Below are 24,527 nucleotides of genomic sequence, written 5' to 3' on the forward strand. Positions count from 1 at the left end.
GGAGAACATTGCTGCCATGTGCTTGCCGGGCGGACAGTAGTGCTGGTGGGTGCCCAGCCAGCCTCACTCGGCAGGCCCCTGCTTCAGCCCTTTTCGGGCCTTTGTTGGGAGAGAACAGTGTAGAGAGAACTGTGGTTTTGCTACTGATTTTCAAGACTTAATTTGTCCTAATGATTACTCTGCATGAATTGATTTTTCTGCTCTACATTTTACCTTCATGATTTTTTTTTTTTTTTAAAGCTTCTGTTCTTTCCTAGGTACTTGAAATCTAGCTGTTGTCTACATTGAAGGTGTTTTCTCCTCCACTTCCCTCTCTGCTTGGCCTTCCTTGTGCTTTTTTATTTCTTTTTCTTTTTGAAAAGCTCCAAGAAATGAGTAACGCTAATTTGAGGAATCGCTCGCTGGATCAGTTCCCGCTGCTTTTTCCCTACCAGAACACAACAGATTGCTGTTGAATTTTGAATGTTACTGACAGTCAGATGATGATGGCTTGAGATGGATGATAGTAACGTTTGAAACACAGATGGGCCTATCAATAATTTTTTTTCTTTTCCTTAGGATTTTCTTCTGCCGTAGAGATTAATGTAATTAACACTGTTTTATACCCATATCCTTCACAAATGGTGTCTCGTTGGAGCCCTGTTGTTGAACTGCTGCATGCATCTGTCTTTGGAAAAGACAGTCCCCGCGTGTCAGAGAGATGCTCTGGGCAAGCGCCTCCTGGGTGACTGGCTGCTTGGAAATCTTTGCAAAACCAGAAGGAAGGTTACTTGGAGAGTAAACCTTCCACAGAGCTCTCAGCCTTGATCTCAATGGGGAGTACCTAAGAATTCCTTATGCAGCACCTAATCGATAGGAGGGCTTGAGGTACAAATGAAGTGCATGAAGTTCATAATAAGGGTTTTTATTTTAGGAGCTATTTGGTAACTCTTTAAACTCTCAGGTGCCTAGGGGAGGAAAGAAACAGAGTGTGTGTGTGTGTGTGTGTGTGTGTGTGTGTGATTTTTAAGTACAGCAGGGCCAGAAGGAGGTGAGGGTTCAGGTGATGAGCTACGAGACTGCGTTTTAGGTAACAGGCTAGACTGAGTTTTAGGTAACAGGCCTCCTTCTGCTTTATCTCCAGCCTCCGGCAGCGGCCAGGATGGTGCTGGCAGCCCCTCGGCCTATGCCCCCGACCACTGTTCCACGCTGGGGAGGCACGGCGGCTGCCGGCCCGCGGGGCCGCGCTCGGAGACCCGGGACTCCAGCTGCCAGACGGAGGAGGTGAAGGTCGTGCCGCCTTCTATGCGGAGAATCCGGGCCCAGAAGGGGCTGGGCATCGCCGCCCAGATGAGCCACCTGTCGGGCTCCTCGGGGAACATGTCTGTGCTGAGCGACTCTGCGGGCGTCGTGTTCCCCTCGCGCCTCTACACGGACGCGGGTTTCCACAGTCTGCCCCGCTCCGCGGCCAGGGCCAGCCTGCAGGGCCCCGCACAAGACCTGGACGGCGCGTTGGAAAACTTAGGTCAGTTAGGAGGCGCCTCGAGGTCTGGGACGCTCTGCAGGCCCAAGTCCCAGGAGCTGAGGCGCTTGGAGGGTGAAAACAGGGCAGGCCCCGCGTGCGTGGTGTCCCCCCACGGGACCTACAGCACCAGCGTCATCCCCAACGCCACCCTCTCCTCCTCCTCGGAGGTCATTGCCATTCAGACCGCTCAGGGCTTGGGGCAGCCGGACGGCAAGAGGACCGGCTCTGCGCCCCATGCGAAGGGGAAGTCCAGAGACCCCCTGCTGTCCAGGCACGCCGGCGAAGGCGATCGCCGGTCCCCCGGGGGTCCCTGGAGCGAGGGTCCCTCCTCCATCCTCTCGCAGGCCTTCGACCCCCACCCCCCCAGGGCCGCCGCCCTCCTGGCCCTCTGCGACTCGGCGGGCTCCCTCTGCACCCCGGCGAACCAGGAGAACGGGTCCCACGCCATGGCCTACGCCTGTCGGAGGAACCCGCACTTCCCAGCCCACCCCCAGGATGCGGACAGCAAGAGCGAGCCCGGTTACCCCGGCGGCAGGGAGCCCTCGGACTGCAGCAGCGCCTCGGGGAGCGGGCGGGCGTCCCCCCTGAAGCCTCCGACGACGACCCCTGGCTGCTCCACTCCCGGGAGTAACCTGAGCAGCTGCAGCTTGGACCACGCGTCCCACCGAGAGGGCGCCAGGTCCCTGTATGCAGAGGAGCACGACGGCTACTATGCATCTCTGCACCCGGATGCTGGGCATGGGCCAGGCCATCCGTGCAGCAACAGCGGCGGCAGCAGCAGCAGCAGCAACGGCTTCGGGCACCCCCGGCACAGCGTGATCAATGTTTTCGACGGGAGGGCTCCGAAGAACCCAGGGGACAGGTCTCATTCTCGAAACATCTCCTTGAAGAAGGCCAAGAAGCCGCCTCTGCCCCCATCCCGCACGGACTCCCTGCGCAGGGTCCCCAAGAAGAACAGCAACGCCCCCGCAGTGGCGGTGGCGGCAGCCAATGGGCAGGTGCTCAACGAGAGCCTGATCGCCTCCCTCCAGCACTCGCTGCAGCTGAGCCTGCGGGCCCAGGGCGGCCTGTCGCCCTCGCAGAGCCCCTGCAGCGATCTGGAGGAGCCGTGGCTGCCGCGCTCCCGCAGCCAGAGCACCGTGAGCGGGGGCAGCAGCCTGGCCTCGGCCGCCACCGCGCCCCACGGCGGCGGCTGCGCGCCCGGCGGGCTCACCCCGACCCAGAGCGACACGAGCAGCGTCAAGTCCGAGTACACGGACCCCTGGGGCTACTACATCGACTACACGGGCCTGCAGGACGACCCTGCCAACCCCGGCGGCGGCGGTGCAGCTGGCGGTGGGGCGCCAGCGGGGAACGGGCCGGGGCCTCACGTCCAGGAAGGGTGCAGGGCCGCGGCCCCCCACCTGCCCGGAGGCTCCGTCAAACCGAAGGTCACGTCCCCCGAGAAGCCCCACCGGGTCACCTCTCCGTCCAGCGGCTACTCCAGCCAGTCCAACACGCCCACCGCGCTCACGCCCGTGCCCGTGTTTCTGAAGCCCCTGTCGCCCGCCAACGGGAAGGGGAAGCCCAAGCCCAAGGTCCCGGAGAGGAAGTCCTCCCTGGTGTCTTCGGTCTCCATCTCCTCGTCGTCCACGTCCCTCTCCTCCAACACGTCCACGGAGGGCGGCGGCACGGTGAGGAGGCTGGACTCGGCCCCGGCCGCCCTCCTGGCCAGCCCCTCTCTCCCCTCGCCTTCGTCTCCGTGTGCTGCCGACAAGTCTCCTTTCCTCCCTCCTCCCCCGCCCTTAGCCGATTCCCCCGAGGGCCCCCCTCTGCCTCGGTCTCCCCTGTTCCCCCCTCCGCCCCCAGAGGTTCTCTCTCCCTTTGGTTCTCCTCCTGATTCCTGCTTTCCTCCTCCCCCCAACGCCCGGAGCCCGCTTCTGGATGCGCCTGCTCCGGTGCTGCCCCCTCCACCCTCTTTGCCCTCCTCCGTCCCTCCTCCTGCCCCACCACTCGACCCCAAGCTGATGAAAGAGGCCAGGCCGTCCTCCTTCAAAAAGTCTAGCCAGCCAGTGTCCCCCCAGGAGGCCTCCAGACCACCCGGGAGCAAGGAGGAGGGCGGCAGGCCACCCCTGCCCCTGATCACCACCGAGGCCCTGCAGACGGTGCAGCTGAGGCCGGTGAGAAAGGGCCCGGGAGCCCAGGGAGCACCGCTATCCGAACAAGCATCTCAGGAAAGACGAACCCCGCCTGTGCCCCAGTATCATCTGAAGCCATCTGCCTTCCTGAAATCCCGAAATAGCATAAATGAAATGGAGAGTGAAAGCCAGCCTGCCTCCGTGACAAGCTCGCTTCCGACTCCTGCCAAGAGCGTGAGTCAGGGTCACCAGGACGGTGCAGCCGAGCGTGGCCGCCCAAGCCGCAGCCCGGGCAGTGCCGCGGAGGCAGAGGCCGAGCCGGGCCCCGCCGCCGCCCCGCTCCAGAGGGCCCCCGGCCCTTCTCCCAGCAAAAAGCCGCCTCCCCCCATCTCCAAGAAGCCCAAACTGTTCCTGGTGGTGCCGCCTCCGCAGAGAGATCTCACCGTGGAGCCAGCGGAGAACGTGCGTGGAGCGGTGCCCAGCCCCACGAGGGGAGAGGCCAGCGAGAGCGGTGCAGCCCCGGCTGGTTCTGATGAGACCGACTCCTCCGGCAGCCCGGTGCTTGAGGGAGGAGCCGCAGGATCCACGTCCCCCGGCAAAAGGGAAGCCGATGTGCCCATGGTGCAGCCCAGCGCCTCGCCAGCCCCCGAGCAGGAGGAGCCAGGCGCCAAGAACAGCGCCGACCGCGGGGGCCACGCGGAGGAGAGCTGCCCGGCTCTGCAGGACCCAGGGCGTGAGTCTGGTTTTCTCTCTTGTTTCCTCTCCCACCATGTGCAGCCGAGGCAGACAGGGCTGGGGCGGGTGCACATTAGAGCCAGCAGTCTGGGTTTAGCTTGGCATCTTGAGAAATTTAAAAAAAATCTAGGTCTAAGGGTAGAGCTTACAGAAGGACAGAGATAGAGGAGTGGAGGGGTGGGATTGGGGGTGGGGGTGGGGGGTCTGCAGCAGGCTGAGTATTAAATAGCACTAAGTCCTCTCCCTTCCGGAGAGCCACAAAGTCATGTTACAACACAATTTAAGGGCTTCTTTCTGAGTTCCAGACTTGAGCACAAAAGAAAGAGCTTTGGCTAGCATGCTCCCCATCCTTATAAAATATCAGGCTACAGACCCCATGGCGCATCCCTGCGGTTCTCACGTTGTCAGGAATGACAGGGATGCGTACTGGGAGGTTGGCTCAGGACTGAAATTCAAGTCGTTTGTGAATCTTGTGTTTGCTTGCTTGCCTCTCCACAGCCCGGGTGCCGGAGACCGAGGCAGCTGACTCTTCCCCAGAGGTCTTTGACTTCCTTAAGGAGGAAGGGAGCGATGAGGTGATGACCCCCAGCAGACCCCGGACCACCGAAGACCTCTTCGCGGCCATTCACAGGTACCCCGAACTCCTCACATTGCCTTCTCCTTTTTGAGTCCCCCTCTTCCAAAGGGTTCCTCGATTTAGATTTCTTTCTTGAGGTTTCTTCTGTCTCCCAGTTAGGTCTCCTTAACTGGGTTGTTGACTTGTTTTCCTGTGTTTCTACGTTTTTGTTTCTGTGTTGCTGTGTTCCATTAATTTTTATGATGACACGGGGGGGATCAGAGGCTCAGGGTGATGCCTCTGCTCAGCTCTGCTCTTGCTGGCCAGGAACACAGCGTGTCAGTCATCTGACAGGGTGTTTAAGAGTGGGATGAGAGCAGCCCTGGTCCAGTCCCGGGGAGGAAGGCTTGTTCTGTGGACCTAAGATGCACAGTCGCTAGCGCTCTAGGACAGGAATTTTCCTAATGGCGCAGCATTGTTATTGTTTATGTCACAGAAAAACCAGGATTTTAGAGTGCAATTCCTTTGGCTGCTTACACGTTTCAGTTAAAGAGTACATCTTTTTTTAAGCAGGAGCAAAAGGAATTAAATCTACTTGTTTTACAATATGCTGCTAGTGCCACCTACTGGCATCAGAGATTATTGGGTTTGAAAACATAAAGAACAACTGTTTTTAATAGAACAACTGTACTATTTATACTTTTTACATGTGGTCAACTTGAGTGAATAGGACTTAACACTAAAGTTTTATTTGTTGCCTATTTTTTTTGGTTGTAAACCACCAAGTACTCTCACAACATTGTAAAACTATAAAGATTATATATGTGCAAGTACTTTCTGTATAAAACCGTTGCTTTTTCCTAGACTTCTTCACCACAGTATTTTCAGTTCATTCGTACACATGCCCTTATGCTTCCAAAGTCTTGTATTGCCCTGAATCAAGTCTCTTTTTTTCCCTCCAGAAACAGAAAATCCTGATTGTGTGCCTAACCTTGTGTAGGACCATTTTCCCAATTCTTGGAATAGGACAAAAACGATTGCATATGATGAAAAGCATAGTGCTGTCCCTATCTGAAATTCCTTATGCAACACATAAACACCTAATTTGGGAGGGGGGAAAAAAACAAGCTGGCGAATTAAGGTGTTGGTGAAGAATTATATTTTTTACCTCCTGGCCCTAGTGACAGTATAATGTCCCAAAAGACGCCACAGACTGTTCCTTTAACATTGGCTGGCTGTTCTCTTTGATATCATTAGGAATAAAAAGGTAGCTAGTTTACCAAATTAATTCTTGAACCAGGGAAACAAACAATGATGCAATCAACTTTAATGGCATGTGTAGCGGCTTACACAGATGTTTCTAAGTCTGTCCATGCGAGATACAGACGAAGCACTCAATAAATACTTTCTGAATTAAATGAAACCAATTGGTATTTAACTGTTTGGAAGTTGTTCCGGGACTCCACAGCTTTCGTGTGGTATGGAATGCACCGGGTTGCTCAGTGTCCAGGCGTATGTATTTATAACGGCAGTCCGCAGGGAAGTGGTGCCTGGCCGCTCTGTGTACTAAATACTTGGTCTCAGTGAGAACCCAACTGTTGTGGGCCCAAATTACAGCAGGCTTGTCCTAAAAATATGCCAGAGATCTTTCCTATATTTTATTTTAGCAACCTTCTTGAGGCCCTGAAAAATTTGAGGTTTCTTCTACTAGAGAATTATATCGAGAGCGTAATCATAATTATGCTGACAGCAGATGTGGGACTTGGCCTGTCTGAATTAGCCTGTGTGCACATGGTAGCCCTCAAGTCCACGCAGGATGGGATTGCAAAGAAAGAGCAAGGACACGTGCCGGTTTTCATGTTAGCACAGGCAGTACATTAGCGGACATAATCCAAACCCACCTAAAGTTCGTGGTTTTTAGGGCTTTATTTTATATCCCCTTCAGTACCCAAGCTAATAGTTCAAAGTAAGAATATCTAAATTGAAACACAGCTTTCAAGTTTTAGAATGCAAATAAATTCACTTCAGATTGGAAGCCAGATGGAACATGTAGCACACCAGTTGAGGTGTGAAATTTTTATATTCATTGAAGTAATTAGTTTTCAAGCCGGAGTTAACTGTTTAAGCGCCTTTTACAGCCACCTTCTTTTAAAATATGCACACAACATAAAAGCAGAGCATTCAGATATTTAGACTTAATTCTCACTTTAGAGGGCAGCTGTTGAAAAACACCACTACTTTTTATAAATTTCCATTCCTTCCCTTAATTCTGAATCTGCAGTTAAAGGCCATAGCTTTAATCAAGGATGGCTGTGGGTTGTTGTGTGGCACTTGGCACATTCTCTTCGTTGAAAAACCAAATAAAAAACAATATCACAGACCAGTACCTGCAAAAATGGGTCTAAAGAGTGAAGCTCTGTGACTTCACTCTTTAGACCTCAGGTACCTTCTCTGGTCAGACCAAACCACCTAAAGTCTTTTCCAGCTCTGCAATTCTGAGATGTTAGTATTTCTGTGGTTTCTGTCAGTCCCTCGTTAACTTACTCTAGAACTGTGGTTGACAAACTGCAGCTCTTGAGCCACATGCGGCTCTTTGGCCCCTTGAGTGTGGCTCTTCCACAAAATACCATGGCCTGGGCGAGTCTGTTTTGAAGAAGTGGCGTTACAAGAAGTTTAAGTTTAAAAAATTTGACTCTCAAAAGAAATTTCGATCGTTGTACTGTTGATATTTGGCTCTGTTGACTAATGAGTTTGCCAACCACTGCTCTAGAGCATTGCTTTTATTGACATCTGAGCAGGACCATTGAACCTAGATATCATAGGCAGGCTCTGCATTCCCAAAGGGGCTGGTGACACATCAGGTCTGGCCACCTTTCAGCCTCCAAATTGGGAATTGGGTCCTTACTACTTCCTGTTTTCCATTTTGGTGGCTCCTTTTTGGCCAGAAGCATGGAGAGGACCCTGGGAGCATCAAACCCAGGACGGCCCTCATGGCCCACCCTCCTCCATGTCTTGCTGTGCAGGTCACATGACAACAGCACTGAAGCCTGACCTAGAGGCAGGAAGGGAAATTATATTTTCCTAAGAGACACTCTAAGGTTTATTAAGCACCTTCTCTGTGCCTGACATTTTGTGGCTGGCGTTGCATCCATCTGGATCAATAAATTATGTGCTTTCTGCTGTTAATTCCCCTTTTCCATATAGGAAACAGGATCAGAAACTTTAAGCTGCCCAAGGTAATGAACAAGGTCGCTTTAAGCAATGGGAGTGAACCCAGGTCCACGTGACTCCATGGATTCCTTATCACATTGAATCCTCACAAACCTGTGAGGCTGATACCATCATCCCCCTTTGACAAGTATGAACGCCGAGGTGCAGTGTAGATGAGTAATGGTCCAAGGTCACACAGCTAGAAGTTGGTAGTGCTCATGTTCAACCCTTGATCTGTGTGTACAGATAGCACACCCTCCCAACCTTTCCCTGCTGCGTATTCTAGAATTTTATAGCAGAAAAGGAAATATCCCCACATCTTTACTCATCAGATGTACCATGTGTCCTTAAAGCAAGTCCACCTGTACTTGGCTAAAGGATTCCTGGCGCCCTGAGCTGTTGTTATGAAAAGACCAGCAAGGGGCCACTTGGCTCGTCTGCTTTATTATCTCTGACTCGCTCTCAGCAGAAAGCACATGGAACAGGGAGGTTCTTAGTGACTGAGGTAGGAAACATTTTACTTTTCCCCTCTCATGATTTTCTTGATCATCTAGAAGTTCACTGACATGAGTCACAAAACAGGATGTGGTGTGGGCGGTTTGCTTTTGTTTTCTGGACCATTGGACTTCTAGGAGTTGACAAATGGCCCAGTAAGAGCCAAGGAAGACAGGTTTTATGAAAAATTCTTGTAGGATTGTTCTAGAACCTGGGTGGGGGCCCTTCTTGGTAGAGGGGACAGGATATTCTGGGAATTGGCTTATCTGTTAGGCCTTTTCATTGCCAGCACCATAAAATCCAATCAGGATTTCTCAGGGAGCGGGCCTAAGCCATCAAGTAGGACATCCCTGAGGGCTCCCGGACTGTGAGAGGGGGCAGGCCGGGTTGAGGAGACCCTCCTCCCCCCCCACACACACACACACACACATACACACACCCTGCACAAATTTTCATGTACCGGGCCTCTAGTAAGTTAGTAAGTATAGCTGGGTCATGGGCACACATGGCAAATACAATGAACTATTCTTGTGCATGCATGGGTGTTGGAGGATTACATAAATGGTTACCTGAATGTGCGGTAAGATAAGCAGGGTGGCTGTGGCTGACATCCAGTGGCCCATTTGGAATTAGCCTTTATCTTAATGTTTTTAAATCTCAGATCCAAGAGGAAAGTCCTTGGCCGTAAAGACTCTGAGGACGACCACGCCAGGAACCACTCTCCCTCCCCGCCAGTGACTCCCACAGGCGCCGCCCCCAGCCTGGCCTCCCCAAAGCAGGTGGGATCGATCCAGAGGAGCGTCCGCAAGAGCAGCACCAGCAGCGACAACTTCAAGGCTCTGCTGCTGAAAAAGGGGAGCCGGTCAGACACCAGCGCCCGCATGTCCGCGGCCGAGATGCTCAAGAACACAGACCCTAGGTTCCAGAGGTCGAGGTCGGAGCCTGCGCCCGACGCTCCCGACAGCCCGTCCAGCTGCTCCCCGAGCAAGAGCCGAAGGGCCCAGGAGGAGTGGGCCAGGAACGAAGGCTTGATGCCTCGGAGTCTGTCCTTTTCCGGCCCCCGGTACGGCCGCAGTCGAACCCCGCCTTCCGCGGCCAGCAGCCGGTACAGCCTGCGGAACCGCATCCAGAGCAGCCCCATGACCGTCATCTCCGAAGGGGAAGGGGAGGCCACGGAGCCTGCGGACACCAGGGCTCGCCGTGTCCTGGGCGCTGCCAGGGGCTGTTCCCTGGACGGACTGGTGGGGGATGACATGGCTGGGGGCAGCCTGCAATGTGGCCCCGCAGACGGGACAGCCGGTGCCCAGGGCAGGGGCCCATTGGAACAGTGCGGGGGTCCCCTGAGGGAAGCGAGTTAGGGGCAAGAATGGGATCTCCCAGGTGACAACCCACCGCTCCAGGAAGCCCGAGGAACCCTCCACTGTCTGCCCAGGGGTCCCACCCGTGTGCGTGCCGTGGCCCCGGGCGCTGCCATGCCTGCAGTGGGTGAGGGTCCCTGAGGACTCACTTGGCACTTGCCCTGTGGCTTAAAAGCAAGTAGAAGCTTAACTTCTGAAAGTGCTTCCTGGGGAAGATTTTTTTTTTTTTTTTCCTAAATGTTGGGTGTGTGTGAACAGGTGTGTATGTGTGCATTTTGAACACTTTTTATGTTTAAAAAAAATAGACACACAACATGTACAGATATAGGAGGGGAAAAGACACAACGTAATGGAGATTTCTGGACTAGGTGGTGATGCTTTGAAAGTGTGTTTTGGAAATGAGTGGGTTCTGGAAGGGAGAGGACCGCTCTTGGAGAACGAGGCGGTAGATTTGCTGGTTCTGAGTGCACAGAACGCATGGGTATATGCACAGGTGTGCTCTCATGGTGAACCCGAAAGGTAGGGAAAGGGCTAAGTGACTAATTGGTTCAGGTACTTTTTTCTGGGGGGGAAAAAGGCTTTTGTTTCTTTTTTTGTAAAAATGACAAACATGTGGAAGTGGTCGGAGCCTGCTGCCCTGCAGCCACAGACACCACTCTCAGCCCGATGTTTAGAAACATGGGTGATTTTTAAATGAATGTCCTCCTTTCTAGCAAGGACCTTCGAGAACTGAAATGAGGGTGTGCACATGCAGAGAGGGTGAGAGAAGGCAGAGGAGCGAGTGATACACTGCTGCAACTTGTGTTCTGCTAATGAAATAAACTTATTTTTCAGAATGAAATTTGAAAACTTGCACTACAGAACTGTGGGTGGAGCTTTTCCTTGTACAACTGTTTTTTACCAGAGTTTAAACTTACGTTTGGCAATTTCTTACCACTTGAAACGTCAACATTTGCTAACTTTTGGATATCCTTTTGATTACACCAAAGAAAAAGTTATGGCTATTTTTCCTTGAACTGCCTGCAGTACCATATCCTCACTGAGAAAGGTTTTATCGAAATCTATTATATATTATCTTACTTTGACAAAAATGCTGAATAGCTCTTGTTAGTCTAATAAACTGATAAAAATTGGTAGGGCTTGGCAATGAATTGGCCCTGGGAAATGAGTTTTTAGATTAAAAAGATTTTTTTTGCATCACATGGTTTGTGTGTTTTTATATATTTTTTTAAATAAATAATTGAGTTGGGTAATTACCTCCCAATCTTCTTTAGTTAGAATTTAACACTTTTAGACATGGGAAAACGTGTGTATTTATTTTTATGTCATGTTCTTGTGCCCTCCCCCCCCCCATGCCCTTCCGACTGCCATGTACTTGATTTGTTGGTGAAATAAAATCGGTGTCTTGTCTTCTTTATTAGAGGGACATAAGGTGGCAATGCTGAGATGCTTAGATTACATACAAGACAGCTGCCCAATGTCATCTTCCCTGATGTGAAAATATCATCTCAAAGTTGGACCATACAGGCCAAATCATCATAAGGATCAGATGCCCACTTTAGACACATCTTCGAGACAAAAGCAAAACAAAAACAAAAAACACTCTAAAGAATTAAGGTTTCTTCCATTCTCTGAAAAAAAAACCAAACACTTCGTTTCACACAATAGAAATCAAGACCTGACATTTGGCCAAAAGCAAAGGACTTTTTACCTGTTGGAGCAATTGTCTAGTACACTGGGAACAAGGACTTTTTTCTTCTTCTGAATTTTAGAAAAGTAGTGTTGGCTTTTGGACATGAAATCTCATAGATAGCTAGAAAAGATTAGAATGTACATGGCTATCAGAGAACTTGAACTTAATATACAAATCATATATGTTGAGGGTAAGATAAGCAACATCAACACTAATTATAAAACTTCTTTAAAAAACCCATTTTTAAAGGAAAATATATTAGGTTTTTAATTTGCTTTGAATGAAACAATTGCAAAGGAAATATTTGAACATTATTTCCTTTTGTGAGTACATGGGTTTTTTAATAATGTGCAGAGCTGCTGAGTGCTTTGTTGGATGCAAACAGAAGAGGAGTGAAGACCAGATGGTGCCCGTGGGAGGTGGGACCCAACAGAGAGGAGTTAGAACATCCTAGACTCTGGATGGTGCCATCTCAGAGGACATCTGGGAAAACAACTCCCAACGATGTCCCAGGGACTTCTGAAGAAAATGTGAATATTGTATTGACTGGTAGTCCCGATGATGTGATGTGGAGAGATGGATGACATACAGGGAAACAAGCATCTAGATTCCTTCCTGAACCACTGGGCATCTTTAGTTTTACTCTGTATTCCTCGGGGCCAGAGCAGATCATACTTAAACACTGAATGAGGGTAGAGTTGACCTTTCCTTCTGCCCTGAGACCTTACGTGCCAGATAGTCATAGACAGAAGCCCCAGGCCTAAATGATTTCCACTCTGGTTTTTCTAAAAGTTGGGAGAGAAACTAATACCTATTTGGATTGTCCGTTGGAAGCAGCCTCAACTTGGGCCTGATTTCTGCCCTCCTGTTCCTAAAGAATATTGATTGGAGCCATTGCTTCTCGTGTGTGCATGAGTCAATATGTTTGTGGAGGATCACAATGACAAGAAAGGTGGTGTTTCTGTACCTCTTACTTCCCACCCACCACCACACCCAGCTCTGGTGGCCTCCTGGGAGGCCAGGTGAAGCTGGGGATTGGCTTTATTGGGTCTGAGTGTGTTTTCTGTCCATTAAGTGAATATGAATAATTGTGTGTATTGCTGCAGTTCTGTCATGAAATGAGCAAGTCTGGATACTTTGGCAGCTATTAGGATATTGTTGGGGGTTGGGAGTTTTGGATAAAGCATGGACCTGATTTTTGAGGTCTCTCTTTTTGTAATAAGCTATTCAGTTACTATAATCTAGTTTCTTTCAGTAAGTTGCTTTAAACTACCTTCCACACGGGCCCACCTTTATTTACAGAACAAAGACTAGAGCAAGTGTGTAGTTGTGTGTTCAGCAATGGAAAAAATAAAAAAAGCTCTTTATTAAATACCCTAGATGAGGATGAGGAAGTTCTAAGATAGAAAACTTTGGATGAGAAAGCTGAAGGAACTTCAAACCTAGTGAAGAGAGGCATCAACAATGGACTACCCTATAGAACAGATCAGCGAGGGAGGAGAGGAAAGGGAAGAACATTCAAGGCAAATCCGGCCAGGACCCCAGCCGGTATGCATTCTCTTCACCAACAGAACACATGGAATTGGCTCAGGCTGGCAGTGCGCCCACCTGGACCGCCAGACCCCTCGCCCCCACTGTTGTCTGGGAAGTTGCTTTCCTCATGCAGGTGCCATTCCTCTTGTGGTTTCCTTCCCCCTCTTCTCCCTAGAACGGTGGGAAGCTGGAGGAGGAACAGGGCTCTTGCAAACTGAAGCTCCAGTAAGGACGAAGCCACAGGGTGTGGAAGGCAGAGGAGCCTGGTCAGTGAGAACACCTCGGCTGTCCATCTCCAGGCTCACCTGGTGAGTATTTTTCACTGACTTCACAGGAGAGAGAGATGGTTCTCAGAGGAAGATGCCACGGCTTCTGACTTAAGGGGGTGGGCAAGGCATTGGCTGTGGTGAACCTGAGGTAAGACTGCACAGATGAGGAGCTCACCAAGCATAGGGAGTTGGCAGAAGTCATGCCAGACTGAAGAAACAACCTGAGCAAGGACACAGAGCCAAAGTGTTTAGAGGAAGCCGTGTAGCTAAAAGAAGTCTCTAGTAAAACAGTGGGGTGTGATACTGGAATGGCCACCTAGAGTAAGAATGCAGAGGGCCTGGTATGTCATTTAAAAAAAAAAAAAATTAGGATTTTGTTTTGTAGTACCGGAGAATAACAAAGGTTTTTAAGAAGGGAATTATGTAACTTGGCTGGGTTCTTAGCCTTGTTTACAAGCTACACATTCCATTGGTGGGTTGTGGTCCATGAGAGTGATTAGAGTGTGTGGAGAGCGAGAGCCTGATGAGGAAAGGAAAGGCTAATGTGTGGAGCACGAATTAGACCAGCAGCAAAGATGCAAGGTTTAGCTTAAGAAAAGGTCTAGATATGAATTTCCTACAGGTACAAGAATAAAAATCTCAAAAGTTGACATAAGGGATACCATGTAATCATGCCACCTACATACATCATTACAATAACTGACTCACTGCCATGAAAATTACTCTCGGATTGATCAGGGCTGGAAAATGTTTTGGTTTATGCATTATGGGAGAGGAAGGGAAAATGGGATAGTGGGATTTCAATAGTATGAAATTGCTTTTTTATTGAACACTTTTCAGATTCAAACAATATCTGAGTGACCAGAAATATGCTTCTCTTATTTAAAGTGATATTTATTGCATAAGAGAAGCCTATTTTATATAGGACTGTAGAGGGAGTGTTGAAATAGTTACCTCTTACCATTAGGGGCTGGTATTGTGGACATTCGTCAGGAGGGCTAGAGGGTAGTCTCTAGTTGGGGACCGTAAATGAGCTAAAAAAGAATTTTTGTGTCTTTTTGGCAAGCATAAACATGCAGAGAATCAATTGTCAATGTAAACAGATTTATTACCTTTGGAAAATAATTGCCTGGGATTTTAAAATTTATTCCCATAATAATTCCAGAACCAGAAATCTAGCTTTCTATCAAAAATTAGTCTAAAAGGTATGTCTGAAGTTATCATCATGATATGGATGTGATTATGCATGTGATATGCAAGAACACCTCCAGACGGTCCTAGACTACTCTTGACCGCTACCTGCCAGTGGGCATAGTGGTTAACAGCATGGACCAATGAGTCAGCTGCCTGGACTCCAATCGGCCTCTATCCTTAGTTTCATCTGAGGCATGTGACCTAGCATCTGTGCCTCAGTGTCCTCATCAGCAAAATAGAGATGATGCAATGTGGCACACAGCATTGGATTTGGTGATTCAGGTAAAGCACTTGGGATGATATACCTAGAAGGCAATCCAGAGCTAACTGCAGGTATGTTAGTCGGTTGTATCAATATTAGGGAGATCAATTTTAAGAGATAGTATATAATGTTGGGGTTGAAAGGACCTTAAGCATCCTCTGGCCCCACCCTCCCATCCATTGGATACTCAGATCTCCTATGTAAATGATCATGTGTTTCCCCACTTAAACCACCCAGTGCTGGGAAATGGAACAAGTGTCATTCATGGGAAGCTCTAATTATTGGATGTTACTGAGGTCCAGCTTGCAATGATCATCTTCCAGGAGCCCACAGCAAAGCTAATGCCTTTCCCCCACAACAGGATTCCAGGCACCTGAATGTGACATCTTCCCAGGACAAGCAGTTTCCAACACAGGTGACAATGTTAACCTCCTTGATTTTGGGGCACCCCACTCTTTTATTAGTCACTATTCCATGACCTCCAGAAAGACGACATGAAATCACTTAAAAATTAAAGTGAATTTTAAAATTATATGTTTGTATACATTTGTTCAGGAAAAACATACCTTTACTGAATATCCAACTTGGATAGAAAGTCCCTAATCTTATAAATTTAATCTTTGCCACAAAATATTATCAAAACTTTTGGGTACTGTGTGAGTTTGGGCAGATGAGGAGGAGGAATCAACAGAAGGTAACAGCAGCTGCAAAGGGACAGTTTAATTCTTTGTGTCCAACCCTAACTTCACCTCTCTACGCTGAACAGTACAGTAGTGCCACACAAGGTAGAGCTTTAATATTTTTATTGCTATTATCTGGAGGGGATAACATCCAATTGACACGAATCCAGTAGAAAAAAGCAACATGATTATGATAGAGAAGAAGAGGAGGTAGCATGACATTTCCCTGGAGCCTCATGGAACTAAAGACCCCCAGGGCAATGACAATTTCCATGTTCATAGATTGTTGTCCCCTAATATCTGTGTATCCTGATAAAGCTTCAAGCATTAAAAAGGCACATTGGAAATAGGCTCAAGTCATATGTGTACTCTCAAGGAGAAGGTACTAGACACACATTTTACTTCTAGATATGTTGATGTCTATATTAAAGTTCAGCCCCTGGCAAAGCTATTTCTCTTCATTTTCTCATTCATTTTCTTTGGAGGGTTCGTTTTTCTGAATCAACCACACTTCATTATTCCTATTAAGCAAATCGAAAGGACTGTTGTAGCCTGCAGTGTAGTAAACCTTTTCGTCGAAAACTTTTCCTTCTTCCCTCAAAATGCTTGCTAATGTCAAAAGTTGTTCTTGATTCTTTTGGGCGCTAGAGTATCCATCGAAAGACCTACAAAGGAGAACGTAAATAACCATGAGTGGCTTTAGTACCCACACCAGCAGTCTGAAAAGAAAACCAGGAGCTGATACAATGAAGCTGGATAAAGTCCAGCATCAAAGCTCCATCTGCTCAGCCCCTGAGCCCAGCCATCCCTTCCTCTAGTTCCTGCTCTCAGTATCATCTCCACACACCGAGAAGGAGAACCAGGAGGAGGGATCCGGGCCAGCTGCTGGCAGGTAGATCTGGAATTCACACTTCCCATCCTCTAACTCTGCTTCTCAAACTTTAATGTGCACACAAATCTTGCTGACATGTAGATTCAGGAGGTCTGGGAGAGGCCTGAGAGTCTGTACGGTTTCTAACTAGCTCCTAATGCTGCTGCTGGCCAGAGGCCCCCATAGAAAGCCACTCCGAAGCCTCTCTCCCAGACTTGCAATTTTCTCTAGAACATTTTGCCTTTCTTCCTCTCCTTGGGCAAAGGACAGGCACTAATTGATGGATGAATATAATGTAGTTTTGACCCTATTAACTTATAGTCTGAAGCAAGAGACAAACATTTTGGTAGCTCCCTCTCTATAGCTTGAGAAGAGATTTAACAGAGACAGGACCAAAGTGCTTAGGGACTCTGAGTACGTGATTAAATCAAGATCAGGGCTGTGAACTGAGTTGGGTCTGGAAGGGAGGGTGTTTTGCTGGGAGGGATACGAAAAAGAACAGAAGTCCCAAACTGCAAAGTGTTTTCATAGCAAGGCACAACGTGTGGACTCAGGAAGGTGCGGCTCAGCCGGAAGGAAGAACCTTGTATATCATCATCCTAAGACCTTTGGAGATTATTCTTAAAAGGATGTTGAGCAGAAAAGTAACTTGGTCAGATCTGAGTGGATACATGGGAGGTTTGGGATGGGGAAGAACAGACAGTCAAAATATTTAAATTAAAAAGAAAAGCAGGAGCTGGAAAAGAGAGAGAAAAAAAACAAAACTCTGGCCAGTGCGGCTCAGTTGGTTGGGTGCCATCCTGTGCCCTGAGAGGCGGTTCAATTCCAGGTCAGGGCACATACATGGGGTTTTGGGCTCAATCCCCTGTAAGGGGATGGGGTGTGTGTGTGTGTGTGTGTGTGTGTAGGAGGCAGCCAACCAATTGTTTCTCTCTCTCCATCTCCCTCTCTCTCTAAAATCAATAAAAGCATATGTTTTAAAAAGATTTTTTTTTAAGTGGGGAAAAATAATAAAATTTAAATCATAGATTTTAAAGTATAGAAGCAAAACTATCCTGAGTTTAAATCATGACATGACACAGACTTAGCTGAGTTGCTGGAAACATGATGCATTTGATTTTGATGGTTAAGAATAGGAAACATGGGGAATATGTTCCTTATATGCCTTCTTTAGCATACGTTTTATCATCAGTGTGCCAAGGAAATGATCAGTCCCACCCTTCTTCAGATAAGATGGAAGCTCTCAAGGGTACAAAAAAAGGGTACATGTCTATTTTACTCAATGTCAGGCACCTAGAATCATTGCTGGCATGCAGTCTCCTTTAAATCTTATTAAATAAGCCGGGACCAGTTGGCTCAGTGGATAGAGCGTTGGCCTGCGGACTGAAAGGTCCCAGGTTCGATTCCGGGTAGCGGGCACATCCCTAGTAGGGGGTGTGCAAGAGGCAGCTGATCGATGATTCTCTCTCATCAATGTTTCTAACTCTATCCCTCTCTCTTCCTCTCTGTGAAAAATCAATTATATATATATATATATATATATATATATATATATATGTTTAAATCTTATTGAATAAGTGTAGGAATCTATGTGTGCACCTGTATATAAAACATTGAAGATAAATTGATAAAACTGTTCTATAATTTTCAGCATGTTGACTGATAATTCTGAACCATGTGTTAAGAAATAGTTTGTCTTTTAAATTGTTACTTTCTTTCATAATAGCTAACTCTTAGAATGTTCTGCCTACAGGAAATTTGTTTTCAGGTCCTACTTCTGTGAAATCCAATCTTGAAGCCCCTAATTAGAAATCACCTTCTGTTCTCTGAATACATATTGTTCTCCAATGATCTATCCATGCTCTGTTCCATAAACAAACACACTAAGCCTCCCCCCACCCACCTGCCTTGCCTGGAGCCGAAGGTTATGGACAGAGTAAGTTACTGCAGCCGAGGTGCCATTCTGAGTCCTAGAGGATGGCCGTGGGCTCTCCAGAAAGAGAAGAAAGAGGAAGCTAGAAGTCATGCCATGCTCTAGGTATTTTATGTACATTCACTCATTTAATCATGGCAACCCTGTGAGTTAGGTAGGTGCTTTATGATTATACACAGTTTCCAAGTGCAGATACCTGGGCAAGGGAAGTCTAGGAAGTTGGCTGATGTCAAAGGTAAAGAGATGGGGAAGAACATTATCCGCTCTGGGAAGAGTGGGAACATCAGTGGAATGCAATGTGTCGGGGGAGACAGGGTTGGGACACATTATAAAAGGCACTGTGTGCAATGTGACTGAACAACTCAAATTTCACCCTGAAGCAAGAAGAAACCAACAAAGAATTTTGAATGGAGTGACAGGTTGGGGCTTTTGCTGCCGCTGTTATAAGAAAAGCATGAGTTCCAGGGTGGGGCAAGAGAGAAGAGCTGGGAGGCTACTGAAGTGGAATAGTCAAGATCCGAGATCAGTAGACAAGATCCGAGATCAGTAGACATGGGAGTGCCTTGTCAGCCACTGTGCTCAGCAAAGTATGACTGAGGTGTGGTCCCTGTAAGAGGAAGACTGAGGAAGTAACAATGAGGAAGGACAGAGGGGAACAGAATCACAATCCTTTCTGAGGGGAAGGGGCCCGGGAAGAGGGTGAAGATCATGGAGGTCCTTGCTGGGGAGGCTGTCAGGATGTGGAGGCCCTTGACTGACGCAGGCATTGTTAGATCACTGCCCATGCAAGTTGGGAATTGGGGAAAGGCTTGTTTTTAGAGCTGTTCAGTTTGACCCCCACCCCTATCCCACATGGAAATGGCCAACAAGTAGGGAACTCGGAGACATTAAATTTGACACAGGTATTTGACACAGGTATTTGAGGTGTTGTGAATAGATCACCCAGAGCAAGCCTGCTTTGACATGAGCATCAATAATAGGCATCAACAGTGATTCTCGGGGTGAGGAGTGGACGAGGAGGAGAGGAATGACAATAGAGCAACACTTTGAGTTATAGGATGGACAAGTATCAGGGAACAGACTGGTCAGCACACAAAGGCTGCAGAGAACCCTGGGAAGGGACTGTTACGTAACAAATGCAGGTACACTGGGGAAGGTGGCAAGAGCAGTTCCATGGAGAGGGTGTGGGCTGCAGCAGACGGTGGTGGTTTGAGTATACGTGGGAGGTGAGGAAGCAGAGACACAGATTCCTGTAACAGGTTGGTGGTAGAGCAAGGGACTCCAATATGAGTTATTATCATGTACTGTGATCAAATTTCAACAGAGAATTTAATATAAGACATGAGTGCCACAGGTATTAGAAGTCTGAAAAAGTAAAAAAGAACCCATGAACTAGCAGAGGGAATAACCTCAGGAGGCAGCAGCCATCCCTTGTACTGGGGAGCAAACGGTAAGAGTTTGGGGTCATCAGGACCTAGAAGTTGCGAGTTAAGGGATTTTTGTTCAGGCTTACCTAGATGGCAGGTAAGCTTATGCTTTTTGGGGGTGGGGGAGATAATTTGCATTGTGTCGATTTGTGGGAGGTATGCAACAGACTCTGCGTTAACTGAATTCTGATTAGATTTTGCAGCAGACCCTTGGTAACCTACTTAAAATAAGCCAGAGGGAAAACGCCATAAAAACGCATCAGCCTGTCCTTGTGGAAGGGTGAAAAGCCTCCTGAAATTGCATCAGAGCTGAACAGAGGGCAGGACGGTGACACCAGCAGTCAGCAGGGCTATAAATTACCTACCACTTACCGCACAAACACAGTCATAGCGGCTCTGTCTTCAATGAAGACATCCGACTCTGAGGGCCTGGGCGGATCGGGTTGCTGCTCAGAGGGGACGTACAGGGAAACGGTAATGGTAGACTCGCTGAAAGGCCCCGAGCCCGGCTCCACGTAGCTCACCACGGGAGCTGTCATCTTCATTTTCATCTCTGCGCCGTAAAAATACACATTTAAACAAAAGGAGAGCATGAAAGCAAATGTAGGGAATTTACCACTACTTTTTAAACGTCACCTATTGTTTTGGGATCCGGGTGTCTTGATTTACTTTATGCTATTGGCATAAATACAGGGAGAGGCAAAAGCAGTGTTACCGTCGCGAGCGTGCAAAACAGAGTTTATTCTTGCGTTATTTATTAATTATTGTACTATTTTTCCATGCAAGCACCTGCCATCTTACTTTTGCCCCAGCCTGTATTTGCCTTTAAGATAACGTCCACCGTTCAAAATTAAGACCAAAGTGACTCAGTTATCCACTGCCCACATTAAGCGCTTTCTGTACTATTAATATTTTTGGTTGCTACATTCTAAAGGTTTAGGGATAGCAGGGAAGATGAGAGATCACATCGTCCAGTCATTCTTTATTTTTACAATTCGGAAGCTGAAGCCCCATTGGCCAACGACCTACTGGAACATAAACAGCCTCAGAGTCGGAACCACAAGCTCAGGCTTGAGACTCTGGGTCTTGTGTTCCTCCCTCTGACCAGCCTCCTGATGTCTCTCACCCAGCAGTCCAGGATCAGCCATAAAAGGGACCCAACACTAGTGACAGAGGCCCGGCTCAGTCCAGGATGAGAGGCTGAAAAACAGTAAGTCTCTGTTGATCTGGTTATTTTTCTCTTCTAAATTGGATTGCCTTCATAAGCTCAAACTCAAGAATAGCCAGGGGACTCCACCACCGTCTGCAATTACCAGGAAGACTGCCCTCACCTTTCTCGTTTTTGCCTTGGACGTAGCTGGTCAGCCTGGTGAAGCCGGTCTGGATGGCGGAATCCCAGTCCCTGGACTCCACGGAGGTGCAAACCCACTTGGCTGGTCCGTAGTGTCGGATCTCGTAACTTTCGGGCTAACATGGAACAGAAAGCTTGGGGAAGCCATTCTAAAAAAGGCAGGACGCCAGGTGCAACAGTGCCGGGGCCTGGGTTTGGGTCCTGTTTAGGGGCTGCGCCCACTTGGGTCCGGCCGCTGGGTCGGGCTCCTGAGGGCCGGGCAGGGCCCCTCCCCCTCGGCTCGCCACCGGGCTGCGGGGTGGGCGGGGGTGGGTGATGGAGATGGGGAGTCAGCCCAATTCGAGTTAAGAACAAGCATCCGTAAGGGCCCCTCGGCCCGGAGGGTCCCACCTGGGCTGTGGGACAAGGTTGATTCCTTTTCCCCACCCCAACCCCCCGCAAAGCAAAGGAATGGAGACGTGGCCGGTACCTGGGCTGTGGCTCCCTGTAGAGTTTTCCCGTTTGTTCAGGGGCTCGGACATTTTAAAACTGTACTTTTTCCTAAACTATGTGGGACTCTCCAGCCTCACTATACAAATCAGCTCGAAGACCACCACCACCCCCCCCAAACCCCCCAATCCGGCCCGCTCGCTTCCCTCCGCGGGAGGCGCCTACCTGGGCGCCCGCGTCCTCGGGGACCTGCCAGCCCGGCGTCTCCACCGCCGGGGCCTCCGCGCCCTCGGCCGCCCCGGGCCCGGGCTCCTGCTCCTCGGCCATGGGCGGCGCCGTCCGGGAAGGAGCCGGTGCGCACCGCGGGCCCCGAGTCCCCAGTCCCCGCCCCGCCGCCCGCCCCGCGGCCGCGCCTCCTCCCCGCCCGCAGCGCGGCCCCGCCCTGCTGGGCCCTTCTGTAGCGGGAGGCTGGAGGCTGGCCTGCAGGGCCGCTGGGGTTCCGGCGCCCCCCCCCCCCAAACCCCCAATCCCCGCCCTCACCCAGTTTTATTTATGTCTTTATCTATCTATCTATCTATCTATCTATCTATCTATCTATCTATCTATCTATCTATCTATTTAATATATTACAGAAAGGAAAGGAGAGGGATAGAGAGTTAGAAACATCGAAGAGAGAGAAACATCCATCAGCTGCCTCCTGCACACCCCATATTGGGGATGTGCCCGCAACCAAGGTACATGCCCTTGACCGGAATGGAACCTGGGACCCATGAGTCTGCAGACTGACGCTCTATCCACGGAGCCAAACCGGTTCCGGCTCGCCAGTGTTTTTAATGAACTGGCAGGCGGAGGTGTGGGAGCCAGAGGGGCTGGGGTTGGAGAAGGACCGGGCAGCGGGCTGGCGGGGTTTCCGGTGGAACCGGTTTGGGAATCTCTCCCAAGGCCCCGCCCGCACTGGGAGCGGGTTCCGCAGACAGGTCTCCTCCTGGGAGGGCGTGAGCGAGAGCCTGCACCCATGGGTGCAGCCAGGGAAAGGCAGGAGGGAGTCTCTGCTCCTGGTGGGAGGTGGGTGCGCACTGGCGACCCTGAACTCGGCTGTCCTTGTCGGCTCTCCGCTGGGCAGAGAACTCCAAGCAGGTTTGGCCCAGGGGCCCAGCCAAGGATGAGTGCCTCTCACCCAGAAGGTGGCCTGTGCCCGTCCCTGGAGGAAGTAGATGGACCACAGTCCTGCTTGGAGGGAACCTTGAGTTGCCCTCTTTTATTGACCTCACCTCTTCAAGGATGCCCAAACCTCTGAGTCACCCCACCAAGACTAACAGGCTGGGCAAGGGCAGCAGAAGAGGAAGGGAAGATGACTGAGGGGAGGAAGAGAAAGGGTGGGCTAGACTCCAGTGTGTTTTAAATCTCTTGGGTGTATTTATTCTTTTTTTTTTTTTCTAGGAGATTTATTGAGATGCAATTTCACATATCATGAGTTCACCCATTTAAAGTGCATTTAATGGTGTTTAGTATATCCACAATTGTGCAACAATAGCCACTATCCATTTTATTTTATTTTTTTTAAATTTATTTAATGATTATGGTATCACATAATTGTCCTCATCTCCCCATTTCCATCCCAAACCCCTCCCCTCGTATGCCCCCGCCCCCTGTTGTCCGTGACCACTGGTTAGGCTTATATACATGCATACATGCCATGCCCTTTGGTTGATCTCTGCCACAATATATTTTAGAACATTGTCATCAACCCCCTTCCCTAAGAAACCCCATACCCTTTAGCCCTCACTCCCCAACTCCCCACCCTCCAGCTCTAGGCAACCGATTGGCCCTCTGTCTCTGTAGGTTGGTCTGTTCTGGACATCTCCTATACAATAAATGGGGTCATTATAATAGGTGAGCTTTTGTGACTGGCTTCTTTCACTTGCTGTAATGTTTTCAGTAGTCATCCATATTGTAGCGTTGTAGCATGCATCAGTACATATTTCCTTCCTTTTTATTCCTGAATAATATTCCTTTGTATGGTCCTAGTACTATTTAAGCAATGGATGCCCTCTCTTTTCCTTACCCTTCCCTGCCCAAGCAAGTGTGCAGTGGCCTGCAGACATGTGACTCTGCCTAGTGTTTATATCAAGTCTATTATGCAGAGCTAACTTTGAATTATTTAGTAAAGGTTAAATAATGAATTTCAACATTTTTTATAAATCGCCTGTTTATTTTAACTTAAGTAACAGCTGTGACTCATTGCTTAGTTGACTGCAAAATTGAGAATATAATTTTACTTTACAGTGAGTTTTTGTTTGTTTTTTTAGGGGAATGGGAAGCAATTTACATTTTTGTTAAAGAAATCTGTTTTTCTTTTCATCTGCAGAGTACCTTTTATGGTTATCAATGCCTTCTTGGGGCTTTTTACTTGTAGAAAAACTGAGGCTAAATTTGGAGACACTCGTTTTATAAGGTGTGGAATATGCAGTTAATAAAGATAACAGCAGGTGACTAAGCTGCATTATCTATATTTACAAGGTGATAATTAGTTATATAAAAGAACAGAAGAAAAGAAAGCAAAGCATTTATTTCAAAATAATAAGATTTGTATTAGGACAAATTTAATGAAATTCAGAAGGCTCAAGTTTAATACCCATATGTCAAAACAATCCAGCTAGTTTTCTTGTTGCTTAATTATGGCAACGTTGTTATTCCTATTAGCTCCTAATTAATCAGTGTTCACAGGTGCCACGTGGCGCTTTTATAACCTGGTGCCTCCACGTTCAGCCTAGCGGCTGGGGAGGAGGGCCCTGGAGAGTCCTGCAGCAGCAGGCACAGCGGCTGCTCAGTCCAGCCACCACGGACATTGACCAAATGAGCACTGAACCCGTGCTTCTAGATGAAATTCAGTTAGGTTTCCTGTGAGCC

General features: G+C 48.7%; 2 protein-coding genes across 6 annotated transcripts in view; one reads left to right on the top strand and one right to left on the bottom strand.

Moving 5' to 3' along the window:
• NHSL1 (NHS like 1) overlaps positions 1-11,390 on the top strand; it is a 192,229-nt gene extending 180,839 nt beyond the window's left edge. For all 5 annotated transcript variants that reach the window (XM_084890650.1, XM_084890652.1, XM_084890651.1 and 2 more), the window contains 3 exons: positions 1,124-4,354; positions 4,855-4,987; positions 9,279-11,390. In XM_084890650.1, the coding sequence (XP_084746776.1) occupies positions 1,124-4,354; positions 4,855-4,987; positions 9,279-9,975 (4,061 nt within the window). In that variant the 3' untranslated portion in view covers positions 9,976-11,390. The remainder of the gene's footprint in view (positions 1-1,123; positions 4,355-4,854; positions 4,988-9,278) is intronic.
• Positions 10,541-22,001, bottom strand: HEBP2 (heme binding protein 2). Its single transcript, XM_084890694.1, has 4 exons — positions 21,843-22,001; positions 21,169-21,304; positions 20,210-20,390; positions 10,541-16,271 (listed from the first exon to the last, which is right to left on the bottom strand). Exons 1-4 carry the CDS (start codon positions 21,942-21,944, stop codon positions 16,073-16,075), a joined length of 618 nt encoding a protein of 205 aa, XP_084746820.1. The 5' UTR covers positions 21,945-22,001; the 3' UTR covers positions 10,541-16,072.
• Positions 22,002-24,527: the final 2,526 nt, after the last annotated feature.

Source organism: Pipistrellus hanaki, assembly GCF_964339955.1.
Source record: "Pipistrellus hanaki genome assembly, chromosome: 7".
Taxonomy (NCBI): domain Eukaryota; kingdom Metazoa; phylum Chordata; class Mammalia; order Chiroptera; family Vespertilionidae; genus Pipistrellus; species Pipistrellus hanaki.

What these genes read in the sequence shown, in the direction of transcription:
- HEBP2 (XM_084890694.1), bottom strand. Translation starts at nt 21,944, where the DNA reads ATGGCCGAGGAGCAGGAGCCCGGGCCCGGGGCGGCCGAGGGCGCGGAG. An exon ending in CCGAGGACGCGGGCGCCCAG is followed by an intron (nt 21,305 to 21,842) that starts GTAGGCGCCTCC and finishes GTTCCATGTTAG; the next exon opens with CCCGAAAGTTACGAGATCCG. An exon ending in CCAAGGCAAAAACGAGAAAG is followed by an intron (nt 20,391 to 21,168) that starts GTGAGGGCAGTC and finishes TTTACGGCGCAG; the next exon opens with AGATGAAAATGAAGATGACA.